This window comes from Jatropha curcas, chromosome 6 (genome assembly GCF_041381405.1).
Source record: "Jatropha curcas cultivar XTBG-Jc1 chromosome 6, XTBG_Jcur_1.0, whole genome shotgun sequence".
In the NCBI taxonomy this organism is placed as follows: Eukaryota; Viridiplantae; Streptophyta; class Magnoliopsida; order Malpighiales; family Euphorbiaceae; genus Jatropha; species Jatropha curcas.
Genome location: NC_143156.1, coordinates 1,946,636 through 1,965,623, shown reverse-complemented (window position 1 = coordinate 1,965,623; position 18,988 = coordinate 1,946,636). Strand labels below are relative to the sequence as shown.

General features: G+C 35.1%; 2 protein-coding genes and 3 pseudogenes across 2 annotated transcripts; all 5 read right to left on the bottom strand.

Moving 5' to 3' along the window:
• Positions 1 to 359: 359 nt before the first annotated feature.
• Positions 360 to 3,649, bottom strand: LOC149495221 (receptor kinase-like protein Xa21; annotated as a pseudogene).
• Positions 3,650 to 9,414: 5,765 nt separating this feature from the next.
• LOC149495220 (uncharacterized) lies at positions 9,415 to 10,290 on the bottom strand. The gene has a single exon (XM_089722650.1). The coding sequence runs from the start codon at positions 10,288 to 10,290 to the stop codon at positions 9,415 to 9,417; it is 876 nt and encodes a 291-aa protein (XP_089578776.1).
• Positions 10,291 to 10,573: 283 nt separating this feature from the next.
• Positions 10,574 to 12,463, bottom strand: LOC105633426 (putative receptor-like protein kinase At3g47110). The gene is made up of 2 exons (XM_089723363.1): positions 11,419 to 12,463; positions 10,574 to 11,305 (listed from the first exon to the last, which is right to left on the bottom strand). Exons 1-2 carry the CDS (start codon positions 11,528 to 11,530, stop codon positions 10,911 to 10,913), a joined length of 507 nt encoding a protein of 168 aa, XP_089579489.1. The 5' UTR covers positions 11,531 to 12,463; the 3' UTR covers positions 10,574 to 10,910.
• LOC149495219 (putative LRR receptor-like serine/threonine-protein kinase At3g47570 pseudogene) lies at positions 11,560 to 12,447 on the bottom strand (annotated as a pseudogene).
• Positions 12,464 to 12,602: 139 nt separating the features above from the next.
• On the bottom strand, positions 12,603 to 14,029 carry LOC149495218 (uncharacterized; annotated as a pseudogene).
• Between the last annotated feature and the right edge of the window lie 4,959 nt (positions 14,030 to 18,988).

Here is an 18,988-nt window from a genome sequence, read left to right as displayed (position 1 = left end):
TCCTGCTCGGTTTACAGTGGCCTCTCGCTGTTTGCAAAGTTCAAATTGGACTAACGATTCTGATAAATATCGCTCCTTTAACTGCTTTCACTCCATCACATTTCAGCTTCATGGTCCTACAATAAGTTAATTATTGAAAAAAAAAAGTAAATACATGATATTTAGTTAGTAGACTTTCAATTTTTATAAACAGATAGTTGACTTTCCAAAACCATAGTCCATTAGTAGTTTCTCATAGAACAATTGGATAAACAAATTCTCCCCTGCTTCCATATTCCAGAAGTGATTTTATTGTTCTTCACAAACATTTTGGAAACAAGCACCGGAAATTCAAAGTAAATATAAATTGGAAAAATGAATTACTTACTTGTATACATGGATGGTCCTGTTCTTCTAATTCGCACATAGTTGTTTCTAACTGAAAGCAACTCATTTACTGCATTACTCATGTCCATTCTATCCTGAGGAGACTCCATAGAACATGAAACCCCAACCTTAATCATGCCAATTACGCATTCAACTTCATGTTCTCTTACACCTTCATCTTCTTGTAAGAGTGCTGGTCTGCAATCTGCAACACATTATCAGGCAATGCCATTCTAGCAAAATTGTGAAGGTTAAGACCTTCTGCAAAAATACATCAGTAGGTTTTTTCCTGTCATCATCTCCAACAAAAGGATTCCATAGCTATAAACATCTCCACTTGTTGACAGCTCACTTCCTAAACCATATTCTAAAATATTTACAAAATTCAAAAAAAAAAAAAGTAAGAAAAAATTCCGACAGTGAATAAGTAAATTAAACTCTGTATTATCAAATAGGAGAGTATTCACCTGGAGCGGTATAGCCAATGTTCCTCTTACACCAAGAGAACTACTTTGAACTGGATTCATCAGTTGAGGGAGAAATTTTGCTAGACCAAAATCTCCAATATGAGCAACCATATCATTGTCAAGAAGGATGTTGCTTGGCTTTAGATCACAATGAATGATTGGCTCGTGGCAACCGCGATGAAGATAATCTAGTGCATTCCCCACATCTATCGAAATATTCATCTTTGAAGGTTTAGTCTTAGTTGCTCAATTGGCTGATTGTGCATTTCAGAACCCAGATGCAGCCACTTTTCGAGGTTCCCATTTGGCATGTACTCGTAAACAAGTGCTTTAAAATCATTTCCTTGAAAATCGATACTTGAGCAAGATGTTATGATTCGCACAAGATTTCTGTGACGTATATTTTGCAAGACTTTGCATTCAGCCATGAAACTCTTTCCACCACCACGTTGTTGAAGGTTGACTACTTTTACTGCAATGAATCCTCCATTCTCCCTCAAGGTTTCCTTTGTAGACAGTACCAAAGCTTCCCATACCAAGTAAGTTCTCTGAAGAGAACCCATTAGTTGCCTTTAGAATCCTGTCATAGGAAAGACTCTCAAATGCTTTTACTAGCATGTTGTTCGGAGATCTCTCTTTGTGGGACTCCTCCTTAAACTTGCATATAAGAAGATTAACAAGATGATCAAGCAAAAAACACCTGATATTGCAATTGTCACAAATTTGACAACATCTAGTTTTCTTCTCTTGATTCTTGATGATTTATGCATTTTGGCAGCTTGAGTTCTGGTATGCCTCCACATAGCCTACTGTTACCTTCGACAAATATTGCACTTGAATTGGCAAAAACACCTTTGTTCGGAACCTCACCCTCAAAATTGTTAAAAGACAAGTTAGATATTCTAATGAAAATTTCTCTAGATATTCAGGAATTTTGCCAGATAAATTGTTTCTAGACAAGTCCAAGGCTTGAAGACCTCTCAAGAAGCTAATGATGAAGGTAATGTACCTTGAAAATTATTACCATCCAAGTATAGAGTCACAAGGCTCTTGCACTGACCTAGTTCATTTGGAATTTTCCCAGATAAGTTGCTTTTTGAAGCATAAAATTCATTTAAACTGAATGAACTGCCAATTTCTGAAGGAAGTGTTCCTTCAAAATTGTTTAGAGATAAATCTATATGAACTAACATGGAAGGGATAGAAAAAAGTTGTTTAGGATGAACCGATAATGTTGCTTCTTAAAAGATTCAAGAATAACATGTTATGCCAATAAAGACCAGAAGGGAGTGCAGTACGAAAATTGTTAACAGCCAATTGAAGCTGAATCAAAAACGATAGATTGCCTATGGATGATGGAATTGGTCCTGATAATCTATTGCGATCAAGATATAGCAGTTGTAATTTTTCAAGGTCACCATCTCCATTGGAATAGTACCTGTAATTTGGTTAGCTTGTATGCTCATTGTTGTTAAGCCAACAAGAGTAAAGAGCCATCGAGGAAGGCTCCATATATTTGATTGTGCCCAACTGATAGGAATTGAAGAGATGAAGATAGATTAGCTTTTAAGTTCGGAAAAACTCCCCTTTAGCCTATTACCAGAGAAATCCAAAGTTCTCAAATAGCTACAATTGACCAGAGAAGTGATAAAATTCAAATCATCACCTTCTCTGGTTCCAAGATTATTTTCAGCCAAGGTTAACATATAAAGTTTACGTAGGCCTCCAAAGCGGACATCTACTTTTCCAGTGAAGTTATTCCTTGTTAATTCCATGCGTAAAAGTTCGTAGCATTTGAAAACGAAACAGGAATTGACCCACTAAAATTGTTTCCCCCTGTTTGAAAGTTCTGAAGTTGAGGTAGAAGAATGCCAATATTTGATGGAAGACTTCCATGAAAGTGATTTTCAGTCACAGAAAAATGATTGATGGTTGAATATTGTAAATAGACTGAGGTATTATACCTGAGAGTTATTCTCATCAATTTGAAGCAATGTCAAGTGCTTGAGTTGGCCAAGGGTATCAGGTATAGTTCCAACCAAGAAATTTTCGGATGCAGCTAAGAAATCCAATGAGGTAAGATTCCCAATGGAAGGTGGAATGGGACCGTTCAAAGAATTAAAGAAAACTAAAAGATAAATGAGCTTAGACAGATTGGAAAGCTGAGATGGAATATTTCCTGCTAGTTTGTTGCAGGATAACTGAAGTTGGAGAAGATTAGAGCAATTGGACAAGTCAGGTGGGATTTTCCCTTCAATGGAGTTATTTCCAAGATTTAAAACTTGCAGCTTGAACAAATATCCTAATTCAGGTGGGACTTCACCTTGGAATGTGTTGTTTTGAAGACTAATCTCCCTAAGAAAACTCATGTTTCCGATGTAAGGAGACAAAGAACCCACTAACCCTTTTGATTGAAGATCAAGAATGGTCACTCTTCTGTGTTTGCGGCCGCATGTGATTCCTTCCCAGTTGCAGAAATGGAGTGACTCGTTCCATGAGCTCATCAGATTTTGAGGGTCATGCACAATATTGGACTTGAACTGTATCAAGGCAAGATAATCTGTCTCATTCCCTCTGTTGGAGAGAGCTTGAAGGCTCAGCTGCAGCACCAAGAGGTAGAAGATGATGCATTTTAGAGAAAAAACATCAAGTGTTACGAAGCTCGTCATTTCGGGACAAGGTTAAAGGTAACAACATTGCTATTTATACTCTCTAGTAAGGTATATGTTGGTAAATTAGTGAAAATAAACATACATTCATTGATATGAATATATATTGTTTTCGACAACTATTTTTTAAGTAGTTTTTAGCATTTTGACGAGTCAAAACATTATTTTTTTATTATAGTGTTTAGAGGGTAAGATAGCTTTTTAGAGGTAAGGTAGCTTTGTATAGGGTATACTCTAGCAATAGGTTTTTATAAGCTATGTTCACAGGTAGCTTTTAGCTTCTTTTTTTTATTATTATTGGTTAAAACGCTAAACGCTACTTTTTGAATTAATTTTTAGCGGTTAAGGTAGCATTTTATAAAAAGTTAATTCATTTAACATTTAGCTTTTAACGTTTTATAAAAAGCAACTAAAATACCTAACAGCTAACAGTAACCAAAACAACTAACAGTTAATCTTATTGAATAGACACAAAAGGTTAACGCTATAACGCTTTATAACAAGCTATTCAAATAGCTAAATGCTATTAACAACTGCTAATTTTGCTGAAGAATCACAAATATAAAATTTGCATTTATCCTTAATACAGGCACTATAAATTTTATCACTTTGCACTTAAATTGGGATGAACTCTTTCCAACTCAACCATAATGATTGCACTATAAATTGTTTTTTTGCACCATTATTTCTACATTTTGGACCCAAAACAACATTAGTGCTAAGACTTGACTTGCAAAGTCTATAAAGCAAAAGCTTGCAAAGTCTATAATGCTTTATAACAAGCTATTCAAATAGCTAAATGCTATTAACAATTGCTAATTTTGCCGAAGAATCACAAATATAAAATTTGCATTTATCCTTAATACAGGCACTATAAATTTTATCACTTTGCACTTAAATTGGGATGAACTCTTTCCAACTCAACCATAATGATTGCACTATAAATTGTTTTTTTGCACCATTATTTCTACATTTTGGACCCAAAACAACATTAGTGCTAAGACTTGACTTGCAAAGTCTATAAAGCAAAAGCTTGCAAAGTCTATAATGCTTTATAACAAGCTATTCAAATAGCTAAATGCTATTAACAATTGCTAATTTTGCCGAAGAATCACAAATATAAAATTTGCATTTATCCTTAATACAGGGCACTATAAATTTGATCACTTTGCACTTAAATTGGGATGAACTCTTTCCAACTCAACCATAGTGATTGCACTATAAATTGTTTTTTTGCACCATTATTTCTACATTTTGGACCCAAAACAACATTAGTGCTAAGACTTGACTTGCAAAGTCTATAAAGCAAAAGCCTTTTTCTTTTTTTTTTTTTTTTTTTTTTTCCGAAAATGATTTATTGAGAAGGTTGAACCCCAAATTGTTGTCTTCTCTAAAGATAAAAGATTTCACTTAATTGGAAATCTCCATGAAAGTTGAAATATTTCCATCTAATTATTATGTGAGTCTCTGGGTCCAGTGGACAGTGGTAAGTATGCATTAATTTTACAGTTTTTGGGTCTTTGGGTCAATAGTTTTTTACCCAAATTCATGATTATGTTTTTTTTTTTTTTTTTTTTTTTTGAATTAAAAATAATGAAGAAAGAGTTGTAAATTTGAATGTTTAGCAACTTAAAGATTCAATTCTTTATTCTCTATTTAATTAATTATTCAATTTACTGGAACTGAAATTTATTTGATTAGAAATTGAAATTCTTTATCCTCAATTTAGTGTTCGATATATAGAATGATTTTTTAAATTAAAGTGTTGTAATTTTATAAGTTGGAGTGTTTGATCAATAAATTATCTACAAGGTTAAAGGAATGATCGGTAAAAAGATTATCCTATGTTTTCATATTCCAATAGCTATTTAATTGTACATCTAGAGCAATGTTCATTCTTTGAAGAAGGTTTAGACTCATTGTACATTTCAGAACCCGGATGCAGCCACTTTTCGAGTTTCCCATTTGGCATGTACTCGTAAACAAGTTCTTTAAAATCATTTCCTTGAAAATCGATAAGTGAGCAAGATGTTATGATTCGGACAAGATTTCTATGCCTTATGTTTTGCAAGACTTTGCCTTCAGCCACGAAACTGTTGGCTGCACCTTGTTGTTGAAGGTTGATCACTTTTGCTGCAATAAATGTTTTGGAAAGTCATTTTTATCATTCTTCACAAACATTTTGGAAAGTCAAAGTAAAGTATAAATTGGAAGTGATAAATTACTTACTTCTATATGTTGGATATAAGTGCAGTGATAAACTTCAAGATTGATTAATAATTTATAACACCAATAATAACGGGAAAGACAATCAAAATAATACTAATACAAAACACCAAATATAATTGTATTAATAAGAAGCAAACATTCACAAAGTTTAAGGAAAGGATTACTTACTTGGTTTTTGCTTGGTGCTTACAAATGAGGTGAGGGGTGGTATTTATAGCCATTTCCACCTCCTCAATGTACGGCTAAGATTCACTCACAAAAATGCACGGTTTAGATTACACAGAACATTCTAGAGTTAGGTAGACATTTCATAAAATATCTTTGGGTGGGAGTACTCTAGAATGTGGGCTTGGATCCTCCAACTTTGGGCTTAAGCCTTCCCAAGTCTTGGCTTATTATGGCAGCCCATTTTGGTGGTGACTTTTCTAAATTAATCGGTGATATTTAATACTCTCCCTCAACGATTAATTTCTCTTTCTTCATCATTCCCAGCTGTTCGCGAAAATCTTCATATTTATTTGCATTTAAACTCTTTGTAAAGATATCGGCTGGTTGATCCTCCGTCTTGATATATTTCATTTTAATCACTCCTTGTAGAACCTTCTCTCTGATAAAATGATAGTGAACCTCCACGTGTTTTGTTCTCGCATGAAACATCGGATTCTTAGCCATTTGTATAGCCGAACGATTGTCACAATTTAACGGAATTGGATAGTCAATGGGTTGACGCAGATCGTTCATAAGCTGTGACAACCAAACACTTTCCTGAGCTACTGTTGTTGCTGCCCGATACTCAGCTTCTGTTGTGGAAAGTGACATTGTAGGTTGTCTCTTGCTGCACCAAGAGATTACTCCTGAACCAAGACTAAATGCATAGCCTGTTGTCGAGCGCCGAGTGTCGTGATCTCCTGCATAATCAGCATCGCAATATCCTTCCAATTTGATAATTTCACCTCTCTTGTGTAAGATCCCATAATCGATTGTACTTTGGACATATCTCAATATTCTTCGAACTGCTTCCAAGTGAGGTTTCTTAGGCTTCTGCATAAATTGGCTGACTACTCCAACTGCAAAGGAAATGTCCGGCCGTGTCACAGTGAGATAGATAGATTAGGCTTCCCACTCGTTGTCTATACATAGTAGCATCTTCGAGATTATTCCCTTTATGAGCACACAGCTTGACATTAGCATCCATTGGAGTAGTTATTGGCTTGCATTCCATCATTCCAAACCTCTTCAGTAGATCTCTTGCATACTTCTGTTGTCCGAGGTACAAACCTTCCTTGGCTTCTTCTATCTCCAATCCAAGGAAATGCCTGAGCTTTCCTAGCTCTTTCATTTTGAAACGAGTAGCCAAAGTCTCTCGGATGAGTTAAATCTCTTCGATGTTATCGCCAGTGACTATTAAATCATCAACGTATACTAGCACTATAGCTAGTCTTCCTTCTCTGTCTTTTACAAACAAACTAGAGTCTGCTAGTGCCATAACATATCCATTCTTGACAAGAAATTCTGCAATCTTACCATACCAAGCCCTCGGTGCTTGTTTTAGACCATAGAGAGCTTTCCTTAGCTTGCACACATAGTTAGGATTTTCACGACTTCTGAACCCTGGTGGTTGCTCCTTGTAGATTTCACGATCAACTTCACCATGTAAGAATGCGTTCTTCACATCCATCTGCCACAAAGGCCATGAGTTACTAGATGTTAAAGCTAGTAATACTCGCACAGTAGTCATCTTGGCAACTGGACTAAATGTCTCATCATAGTCCAAGCCATACTGCTGAGAAAATCCACGAGCAACCAGTCTTGCTTTGTATCGCTCAATTGATCCATCCGGGCGAGTTTTGATTTTGTAGACCCTTTTGCAAAGGATGGGTTTCACATCTCTTGGTTTTGGCACTAATTCCCATGTTTGATTTTGCTCCAAAACAACAATTTCTTCTTCCATCGCAATAGTCCACTCCAGCTTCTTTGGTGCTTCTTCATAAGTTGTTGGCTCCTTTATCTCTGCTATAGCTGCATTTGCATATTTTGGATTAGGCCGTCTTTCTCGACCCGATCGCCGAAGTAGAGGATAATCTAGATCTTGTTCTTCTTGACTTGGCTGCTCTTGTTCATATACACCTATCTTCCATGGGCTCTTCGATTTCTCTTGAACTCTGGATGGCTCTGCTTGACCTTTCTCTGGGATGAACTCTCCCTCTCCTATCTTCTTTTCAACTTTTTCTTGACTTTCTTTTGAGTCTAGTAGCAGGGTTGCTTGAGATGACCACCAAGATGATGTCTCATCAAAGACCACATTTCGTGAAATATGGCACTTGTTAGTTATAGGATCACAACATCTCCAGCCTTTTCTTTGCTCATCATAACCAACGAATATGCAGCGAAGTGCCTTTTTGTCAAACTTGCTTCGAAGTTCATCTGGAACAAAGACATAACACACACATCCAAAAACGCGAAAATGACTTACAGTTGGTTTAATGTTTCACAGTTTCTGGAATGGGGATGTAAACTCCAGTCTTGCTTGAGGTAGTCTGTTGGTGACGTACACAACTATCTTCATGCACTCTGCCCAAAATCTAGCTGGATTCTTTGCATGGAGCAAACTCCTACAAATCTCCACCAGGTGTCGATTCTTTCTCTCAGCAACTCCATTCTGCTGCGGTGTTCTTGGACATGTGAATTGCCTTCGAATGCCTTGCTCTTGGCAATATTTAGTGCATTCGTCAAACGTGTACTCTCCACCATTGTCCATGCGAAGGCATCTAATTTTATTCCGGACTTCTTTTTCAACTTTCTTCTTGAAAGCTTTGAATTTTTCAAAAGCTTCCGACTTCTCTACAATGAAATCTACCCAAACATTTCTCGAGTAGTCATCAATGAAAATAATCATGTACCTCATATTACTGTTTGTAGGTTGCTTGATCCGTCCAAGAACATCTGAATGTATTAACTCCAATGGCACCTTGGCTCTATGTTTTGACTCTTCAAAGGGAAGTTGGTGAGCTTTTCCGTATTGGCATCTAGCACATATAGTGTCTTCTCGGCATTCCAAATGAGGAAGACCTTTAAGCATGGACTTCTTCATCATCACCTTAAGCTTGTGATAACTAACATGTCCCAAACGAGCGTGCCACAAGTCAGCTGTCTCATTCTTCCTTGTTCTGTCAACATAGGCTTCTTGTGCTGACATGACGTAGATTGATTCTACTCGCCGTCCTTCCATGACTAGATCTCCGATTAATTTAAGGTTACGATAAACCTTAACATTATCAGGACCGAACACCACAAAATTACCTGCACTTGCTATTTGTGATACAGAGAGCAAGTTTTTCTTCATCCTTGGCACATGATAAACCATCTGTAACTCCATTTTCTCCTTATTGGAGGGAGAAACAATGGTTGTCTTTCCAATGTGAGCTATTGGCAATCTTATATTATTTGCTATGACTACAACACGACCTCCATCATAATCGGATATATCTGATAATTTCTCCTTGTTTCCTATCATGTGATTAGAACTTCCAGAATCAACTATCCAATCATCATCATAGTTGATTCTATCACTTACAGATATTAATGACGACTCCTGCTCGGGTCCTTTCATCATCATCTCTACTGGCTTCTGTGGCGAATATTCTTCCTCCTGAACAATGAAATTGTGAATATCCCATTCCTCTTCACTTTGTTGCTCGTTCTGGGTTGATGTTGAGTTTCCTTCTACTCATCTGCTTCGACATTCTCGGGCGAAAATGTCCTCTTTTGTTGCACTTATAGCAACCATCACTTTCTCGCCAATCATCTTTCCTTTGTCCTGGCCTTGCTCTCCCTTGATGTGATGGTCTCCACTTTTGCTTTCTCCATCCTTGTTGATTGCTCCTTTCTTTTCCACCATCTACTCTCGCAACACTTCGAAATCCCCTCTTTTTAGCAAAGAGAGCTTTCTCATCATCCTTCAAAGCTACTTTAGACATTTTTTCATCCAAAGTTTCTTCATTTGACAAGATATTCTCTAACTCGTCTAAGGTTGGTTGTGTAGCCCAACCACGAGTAGCAGTCACAAGACCCTTAAATTCAGGTCTTAGACCATGGATGATGATCCTTCTCATCCTTGTCTCGTTGATCTCGTTGTCTGGATCTAATTTCAAAATCTCCTCACATAAAGATTTTACTTTAGAAAAGTATTGACTTACAGTGAGGTTATGTTGCGAGATTGAGAACAACTCGTTTTCGAGCCGTTGCAATTTTGCTTCGTTCTTCTTGGCGAAAGCAGACTTGAGAATGTCCCATGCTTCCTTTGGTGCTTTAGCCAACTTGATCCGTTGCATCTGCTCATCTTCTACTGCAACTGTCAGCACATACATTGCCTTCCCGCATTTTGTCTCCCACTCTTTCAGAGCTTTCACATCCCCAACTGGTGGTGTAGTATTATCTCCTCCGACAATATCCCATAAGCCTTGACCTATGAGATAATATCTCATACGGGTACTCCAGTTCCCGTAATTGTTGATATTTAGCTTCTCGATGCTATTAGCAACTCCAGAAAAATCTACCATATGGTACTGTTGTTCCCGACACTAACCAATGCACAACGGTCCTTGACCAATTAAGATCACAATCCTTGCTTGTGAATCTTGCTTCAACAACAGTCCCCGAATGTTAATTCCAGCAGAGTAACGATACTCTACACTTGTAAATGAACACTACAAAATATCACGGCTACAACAACTACCACTACAACTAGGCTCTGATACCACTTGTTGGATATAAATGCAGTGATAAACTTCAAGATTGATTAATAATTTATAACACCAATAATAACGGGAAAGGCAACCAAAATAATAATAACACAAAACACCAAATATAATTGTATTAATATGAAGAAAACATTCACAAAGCTTAAGGAAATGATTACTTACTTGGTTTTTGCTTGGTGCTTACAAATGAGGTGAGGGGTGGTATTTATAACCATTTCCACCTCCTCAATGTACGGCTAAGATTCACTTACAAAAATGCACGGTTTAGATTACACAGAACATTCTAGAGTTAGGTAGACATTTCATAAAATATCTTTGGGTGGGAGTATTTTAGAATGTGGGCTTGAATTCTCCAACTTTGGGCTTAAGGCTTCCCAAGTCTTGGCTTATTATGGCAGTCCATTTTGGTGGTGACTTTTCTAAATTAATCGGTGATATTTATTACTATACATGGAAGGCTCTATTTTTCTAATTCGCACATAATTATTTCTAATTGAAAGCAACTCGCTGACTGCAGTACCCATGTCCATTCTATCTTGAGGAGACTCCATAGAACATGAAACCCCAACCTTAATTATGCCAATTAGGCATTCAACTTTCCTTCCTTCCATTACACCTTCATCTTCTTGCAAGAGTGCTGGGTCTGCAATCTCCAACACATTATCAGGTAATGCCATTCTAGCAAAATTGTGAAGGTTAAGACCTTCTGCAAAAATATCATCAGTAGGTTTCTTTCCTGTCATCATCTCCAACAAAAGGATTCCATAGCTATAAACATCTCCACTTCTTGACAGCTCACTTCCTAAACCATATTCTTAAAAAATTGACAAAATTTAAAATAAAAAAAAAAAAAAAGTAAGAAAACAGTGTTGACACTGAATAAGTAAATATAGATTATGTATATATCAAACGTGAGGTATTAATCACCTGGAGCGGTATAGCCAATTGTTCCTCTTACACCAAGAGAACTGCATTGAACTGGATTCATGACCTGAGGGAGAAATTTTGCCAGACCAAAATCTCCAATGTGAGCAACCATGTCATTGTCAAGAAGAATGTTGCTTGGCTTTAGATCACAATGAATGATTGGCTCCGGCAACCGTTGTGAAGATAATCCAGTGCATTCCCCACATCTATTACAATGTCCATTCTTCGAACAAGGTTTAGACTCGGTTGCTCATTTGCCTCAACATACATTTCTGAACTTGGATGCAACCACTTTTCAAGGTTCCCATTTGGCATAAACTCATAAACAAGTGCTTTAAAATCATTTCCTTGAAAATCTATACTCGAGCAAGAAGTTATGATTGGCACAAGATTTCTATGACGTATGTTTTGCAAGACTTTGCATTCAGCCATAAAACTCTTTAAACCACCTTGTTGTTGAAGGTTAATTACTTTTATTGCAATCAGTGCTCCGTTCTCCTCAAGATTTCCTTTATAGACAGCACCAAAGCTTCCGACACCAAGTAAGTTCTCAGAAGAGAACCCATTAGTTGCCTTCAGAATCCTGTTATACGAAAGACTTTGAAACGATCTTAATAGCATGTCGGGAGGTCTCTCTTTGGTGTTCTTTTTAAATTTACAATGCAAGAAGATTAACAAGATGATCAAACAGAAAACACCTGATACTGCAATTGTAACAAGTTTGACAACATCTAGTTTTCTTCTCTTTGTTTCTTGATTTACGCATCTGGGCAACTTGAGTTCTGGTATGCCTCCACATATCCTGTTGTTGCCTTCAACAAATATTGCGCTTGCATTGGCAAAAATGCCTTTGATTGGAATATCACCCTCAAAATTGTTAAAAGAAAAATTCAGATATTCCAATGAAAATTTCTCTAGATATTCAGGAATTTTGCCTGATAAATTGTTTCTAGACAAGTCCAACACTCGAAGACCTCTCAAAGAAGCAAATGATAAAGGTAATGTGCCCTGAAATTTATTACCTTCCATGTATAGGTTCACAAGGCTCTTGCACTGACCTAGTTCATTTGGAATTTCGCCGGTCAAGTTGCTTTCTGAAGCATACAATTCATTCAGATTGAATAAATTGCCGATTTCTGAAGGAAGAGTACCTTCAAAGTTGTTTAGTGATAAACTTAGTGAAACTAACTCGGTAAGTTGCTTCCAGCAAGATTCAAGAATAACATGTTTTGCCAATCAAGACCAGAAGGGATTGCACTATGAAAATTGTTATTATGCAATTGAAGCCTAATCAATGATGATAGGTTGCCTATGGATGATGGAACTGGTCCTGATAATCTATTGTGATCAAGAGTTAGCCATTGCAATTTTTCAAGATTACCAATCTCCATGGGAATAGTACCTGTAATTTGGTTAACTTGTATAATCATTGTTGTTAGGCAGTGTTCCATATATTTGATTATGCCCAATTATTAGAAATTGGACAGATGAAGATAGATTAGCTTTCGAATTCGGCAAAATTCCCTTTAGCCTATTATGCTGAAAATCTAATTCACTCAAATGGCTATGATTGAGCAAAGAGGTAATAAAATTCAAATCATCACCTTCTTTTGCTTCCAAGACTGTTTCCACCCAACGTTAAGAAACTAAGTAAAGGTAGGGCTTCAAAGTGAACATCTACTTTTCCAATGAAGTTGTTAAGTGATAAATCGATCCCCTCGAGTTTCGTGGCATTTGATAACGAAACCGGGAGGGGACCACTAAAATTGTTTCCCCATAATTGTATGAACTGAAGTTGAGGAAGGAGAAGGCCAATATTTGATGGAATACTTCCATGAAGTAGATTCTTGTGCACAGAAAAATGGGTGATGGTTGAAATATTATAAATGGCAGGAGGAATCACACCTGCGAGTTTATTTGTTGAAATATCAAAAATTGACAAACGCTTGAGCTGGCCAAGGGTGTCAGGAATAGTTCCAATCAAGAAATTTCCTGCTGCACCTAAGATTTCCAATGAGGTAAGATTGCCCAAGGAAGGTGGAATGGTTCCATTCAAATAATTTTTGTGAATAAAAAGTGCAGTAAGTTTAGACAAACTGGAAAGCTGAAATGGAATACTTCCTGCTAGTTTGTTGCGCGGTAACGCAAGACCCTGAAGATTAGAGCAGTTGGACAACTCAACTGGGATTTTCCCTTCAATGGAGTTGTTGCCAAGATCTAGAATTTGAAGCCGGAACAAGTAGCCGAATTCAGGTGGGATTTCACCTTGCAAGTCGTTGTTTGGAAGGCTAAGCTTCCTAAGGAAACTCATGTTTCCTACGTAAGGAGACAGAGAACCAACTAACCCTTTAGATGGAAGATGAAGAACGGTCACTCTTCTATGTTTGCGGCCACATGTGATTCCTTCCCAATTGCAGAAATGGAGTGAATCGTTCCAGGAGCTCATCAGATTTTGAGGGTCATGCATATTTGCCTTGAACTGTAACAAGGCTAGATAATCTGTCTCATTCCCTCCAATGGAGAGAGTTTCGCGGCTCAGCTGCACCAGCAGGAGGTAGAAGATTATGCATTTTAAAGAAAAAGCAACAGCAAATTTACTGAAGCTCGTCATTTCAGAACAAGGTTAGCTGCTTTAGTTTTTTTCCTTTCTCTGTGTCTTTGATTGGCACTTATATAAAAGTTGAGCAGTGATACATGGAACAATTCGTTCCAGGGTATATTTTGTAATTATTGGTGTCCATGGTAGATTTTAAGTGAGCCAGCCAAGGGCAGGGATAAAGCAGACAATTACCTTCCCTTAGTTATTGAAAAGGGACTGAAATAAGACTAAGGATCACACAACGAGGTAATTTATTATGTAATTCTCTCCCTATCTTATTAAATTTGTGAAAATAAAATATTTGAATTCGAGATTTCTCACTCTATGGGAGTAATTTATTGTGTAATTCTCTCTCTGGCTTACCAAATTTATGAAAATAAAAGATTTGAACTCGAAATCTCAAACTCTGATAACTTTTGCATGATATAAGAAAATTACTTGTAATCATTTCTATATTTCTATTAATTATAATAAAATATATATTACAAGTGTCAAGTAATTTTACTATTCTAATATAAAAATATCATTTTGGAAAAATTATAATTATACGGTTTTGTTTTGTTAAAAAGAATTAATTTACCCTTATATTTTTTTAAAAAATAACTACGTTCTCATATTTTCGGTCCTTTAAACTACGTACCTATTTCGTCTATTTTTTTTACTTTCAAACAATGAGTCAATGTAGGCTGTGTCAACGTCTAAAGAGAGAAAGTAATATCATTGAGAGATTATAATCTCCACCACCAGTTAAATCTTTAGCGGTAGATATTAGATAAGAATGGATGGTTAAGATTTAGAAAACACAAGGGCCGTTGGATTGAAGCAGATGATTTTGTAGAGCTTCCACGTACATGGTGTTTGAGCTCCGGCTAACATTCTTAAATAATACCTTGCCTCTGGCCTTCTTTTATTCTTTGTTTATTTTTTTAAACTGACCAGAAATATCGGTGATGGATCTGCAGTTGATTTAAGTGAAATGATGTTCCGGCAAGGCACAAGAGGCAGAAATATCTATAGTTGAGTTGGGTTCAGTACAAAATTGATTTTGTCTTAAGTTATTGACGTCATTTCATAGCAATTTAACATTAAAAAAAAGTAAAAAATGGACGGCAACAAGACAATATTTAATAAAGGAAAATAGATATTTTTTATATATATAAAAAATAAGGATACGATTATAATTTTTCATATCTTTTTTATTATTTACAATTTAATTGTTGTGGAAATTAAGCGAAGAATAAAAACATGGCGAACCCTAATTTTATAAATTATTTAAATGGACTTTAAAATATTACAATTCTATTTAATTATAAAATATATATCAAAGAAAAATTCTTGAGCAGTGATTAAGGTGTACACAGGCTCATGGAATGCTAACATGTTCTTGAAAACCATCTCAAATTTTTCATTCTTAAAAGAAAGTTAACATGAATTTATAAGTATTTCTACTCTTTTTAATCTCCATTGCATCTGTGATCGTTTTTGATTATTTCGTAACAAAAAATAGTCCAATCAATGGTTCCATTCCATCAATCAATTCTTAATAAAGTTTGAGCAGACACCATTAATTTCCGTCAAACACCATTAATTTCAGCTCGAGAAGTCTTTCCGTCAATGGTCTTTGTCATTATTAAAAAAAAAAACAATTGCAAGCAATGACCCACAATAAACTGGTTATTCATCTTTTATTGTGCTCTCAAATCGTACGACACGTTTAAATTTAAATATAGTTTGATCTATCACAAGGTACTCGTGGGAGGGCCCCAACCCTAAAATTTTTTCAAATTTTGCACATTAAAATAGTAATTTTTTTATTTCGTCCCCTATCTTTTGAAAATGTATTTTACCTAGCTTTTAATTTTGGCTCCTCCGATTAAAAAGAATCATGAACCATAAAATAAAATTAATTTTATACTCAATAAGGATATTCTCTTGAAACGAAATTAATTTTATACCTAAACAATATGAAAATACTCAGTGAAAATTTAAAAAAGAAAAAAAAAAGTCCTCTATTCTCTATATTTTTCTACGAGAATGAGTTGGCGAGGATGCAGAACCACATATTCTCACCCAATAACTTTCCAAAATAAGTTTATATTTTTCCATAGATGTAAGTACACGTTAAGGGTTTGTTTCACGATAGTAATTATTTTAGTAGTTGTTAACTGTTATATTAGTTGTCAATTGCTTTGTTATAATAGTTGTTAGTTGTTTTATATATTTGATAAAATTAACCGTTTTAGTTGTTAGCTATTTAAGTAGCTTTTCATAAAATACTAAAACTAAACGTTACATTAGTTAACTTTTTATAGAACTCTACTTAAACTCTAATAAAAATTTATTGTCGAACACAGCTTTTAGCTGGTAGCTAGCGATTTCAATTACAAGTGTTCAATAAAAATCAATGTTTTGAAAACTGGACCCGTCATTGAACCGGTAAAGGTAGGAATTCATTGAACCGGAAGGTTTAATCAGGTTCAATACTATTCAATCAGGATTTTATATCTAATATTTAAATATATTTTTTTAAAATAATTAAAATATAAAATTTGTAAATACGAAATAATTTCTACAAAAATAACAAAAAATTATATATGATTTAACTTACGTAAGCCTAATAATATATAAATATAAAGCCTATTTAATAAAACTTTTAACTAATTATAATAATACACAAACTTTTTTTTTTTTTAACGGAAAATGCTACAAGAGAGTTTCTCTCTCACTGGTTGATAAATATCCAGGAGTGAGAAATTTTCAAACGAGAATTGTAGGTCGACCACCGGCAGGTAAGTCTTGCTGTCGACACAACAGGCGAAGCATCTCGCCGATTCACTTCAAGGGACGGTGGTTCGGCCACCATCCACTTCTGGAGCAACCCACACGCCCCAATATTCTCTGTCCTTTTTTCTTCTTTTTTTTTTTTTTTTTTTCTATCCTTATTTGCTGTTTTGATTTGAACCGTAGTAATTATTCAAACCGGTTTGCTGGTTCTTACCAATTCATATTGGTTCTAAGAGATTTTTTTGCCTCACGTTTTATTTACCCCACTCGAACCCGATCATAGTTCGGTTTCCGGTTAAACCGGTCGAACCGGCCAGCCCGTTCTGATTTTTAGTACAATGGTAAAAATAATTGTTTGATTATCTGTTTAACTTAAAATGATAAAGAAATACATTAGATGTTTAATTAATTGAATTTGAGTAAAAAAAAATCAATGGGTATATGATTGTCAAAAAAAAAAAAAAAATTAATAATTTCTATAAAATGCTAAATGTTAGAATATTTAATGTTTCATAAAAAATTGGCTCAATCTCTAAAAACTATTATAAAAGATAATATTATAAAGACTAAACAAGTTATTAAAATTTTTAAAATTTATTTTAAGAATTGGTGATAAAACAAAAAAATTGAGTATTTCTTCGATATACTTTTATCTCATAATTTTTTATATGGTTTTAAACTGAAACTACTAGCTTTAATTTTAAAAAACAGGAATAGAACAAAGCTGTTAGCACACGGTTGTAATTATAGTTTGAAACTGAAAATATGATTCCGGTTCTAATTCAGTTTTGATTTAAAATTGAATCATAGCAGGCTAAAGCTAAGCTTGTGTTTATTAAGCTGAATTTAATTTATATTATTTTGGAATTTTGTATTTTTCAACTTTCATTAACCAAACAGAACGCTGCTAATTACCGAATGCACAAAAAGGTTGCTTGCGAATTATAAATAGATCTGCCAGCTAAGCAATAACGTAATCAACAATTAGGATGACTAGTTCTACTATCTCTCCTTCACCGTACTCCCATAACTGGCGCTTGATAGCCGTGACTGTGACACTTCAGCCCTACGAGAAGGAAGACGATAAAGAAAAATCAGGACCGTCTATTATTACAGTAATAAGCAAGAAGTTTCGTGTCCGAAGGGTAAACAAAGGTAAAGTCCAAACTAAACTTGACTTAATCAAGTCGTCTAATAGAGTAAGAGGGTCCAAAATTTTTGATAGTGAGATTAAATGCATTACAACACCAGAATTTGATCAATTTGCCTTCAATTCAACTAAAATGTTTGTCCTTTTTTCTTTTTAACCAAGAACTATAATCCTTTTCGTAGAGAATAAAAGTTTTTTGGCTCTCCTAATAAACTCGTGTTTTCAATTTTACGAGAACTGAAGTTACTTATCACCATAACCAACACTTACTTTATTTGGATGAAGAGAATGAGGAATCATTAAAATAAAGTATAGTAAAGTACAGTACGAGAAAGTATGGTAAATGTCTTTTTTTTTTTTTTTGTAGGGAATGTATGCAAAAGAAAGTTTAATATCACTATTTTGTTTAGTTTGATAATACATGATTACGAAAATACCTTTGTAATAAAAGATTTATAAATATAATTATGGATAATTTTAGAAATTAAATTTTTTAATTTTACATCCTAATTCAGAGTGTTAAAGATTTGGGTGTTTAGCAAGCCCTTTAAATAACTTTCAAAAACTCGTACTATCTCTTAAACTCTATTTTCAAATGACTAAATACTTCATCTACCTTACTTTACTCTCTAAATCTATCAAATAACCTCTGTCAAAAGAATATGTTTTGTGTTCAACACGGCTGTACGATAATGAGGCCATGCCCCCCCCCCCCCCCAAACTTTTATTTTTCACCTTTCATCATTTAAAAATTACATATAGGTCCCCAAACCCTTTCTTTTTTTAATTTTCAGAATTTAAAAAGTACATATATAACCAACTAGATACATTACAAACCCACATTGACCCCCGCAGTTAGCCTCCCAACAATTTGGTCCATAGTCCTCCACTCCACTTGCGAGTTTTATTGCAGCATTCTGCATGGATTTTGAGTTGGAGGGTTTTATGTAATTTGTCCATAATATTCTTTAACCATCTTAGCCTTAGGGGTGTAATTCGGACGGTATAGAATGTAACGACCCTCGTTCCAATTCCGT

Excerpts from the sequence above, each read along its gene's own strand:
- LOC149495220 (XM_089722650.1), bottom strand. The coding sequence starts at position 10,290 with ATGGTAGATTTTTCTGGAGTTGCTAATAGCATCGAGAAGCTAAATATC.
- LOC105633426 (XM_089723363.1), bottom strand. The coding sequence starts at position 11,530 with ATGGTTGCTCACATTGGAGATTTTGGTCTGGCAAAATTTCTCCCTCAG. Across the intron at positions 11,306-11,418 it reads AATTGGCTATACCGCTCCAG|AATATGGTTTAGGAAGTGAG; the intron begins GTGATTAATACC and ends CAATTTTTTAAG.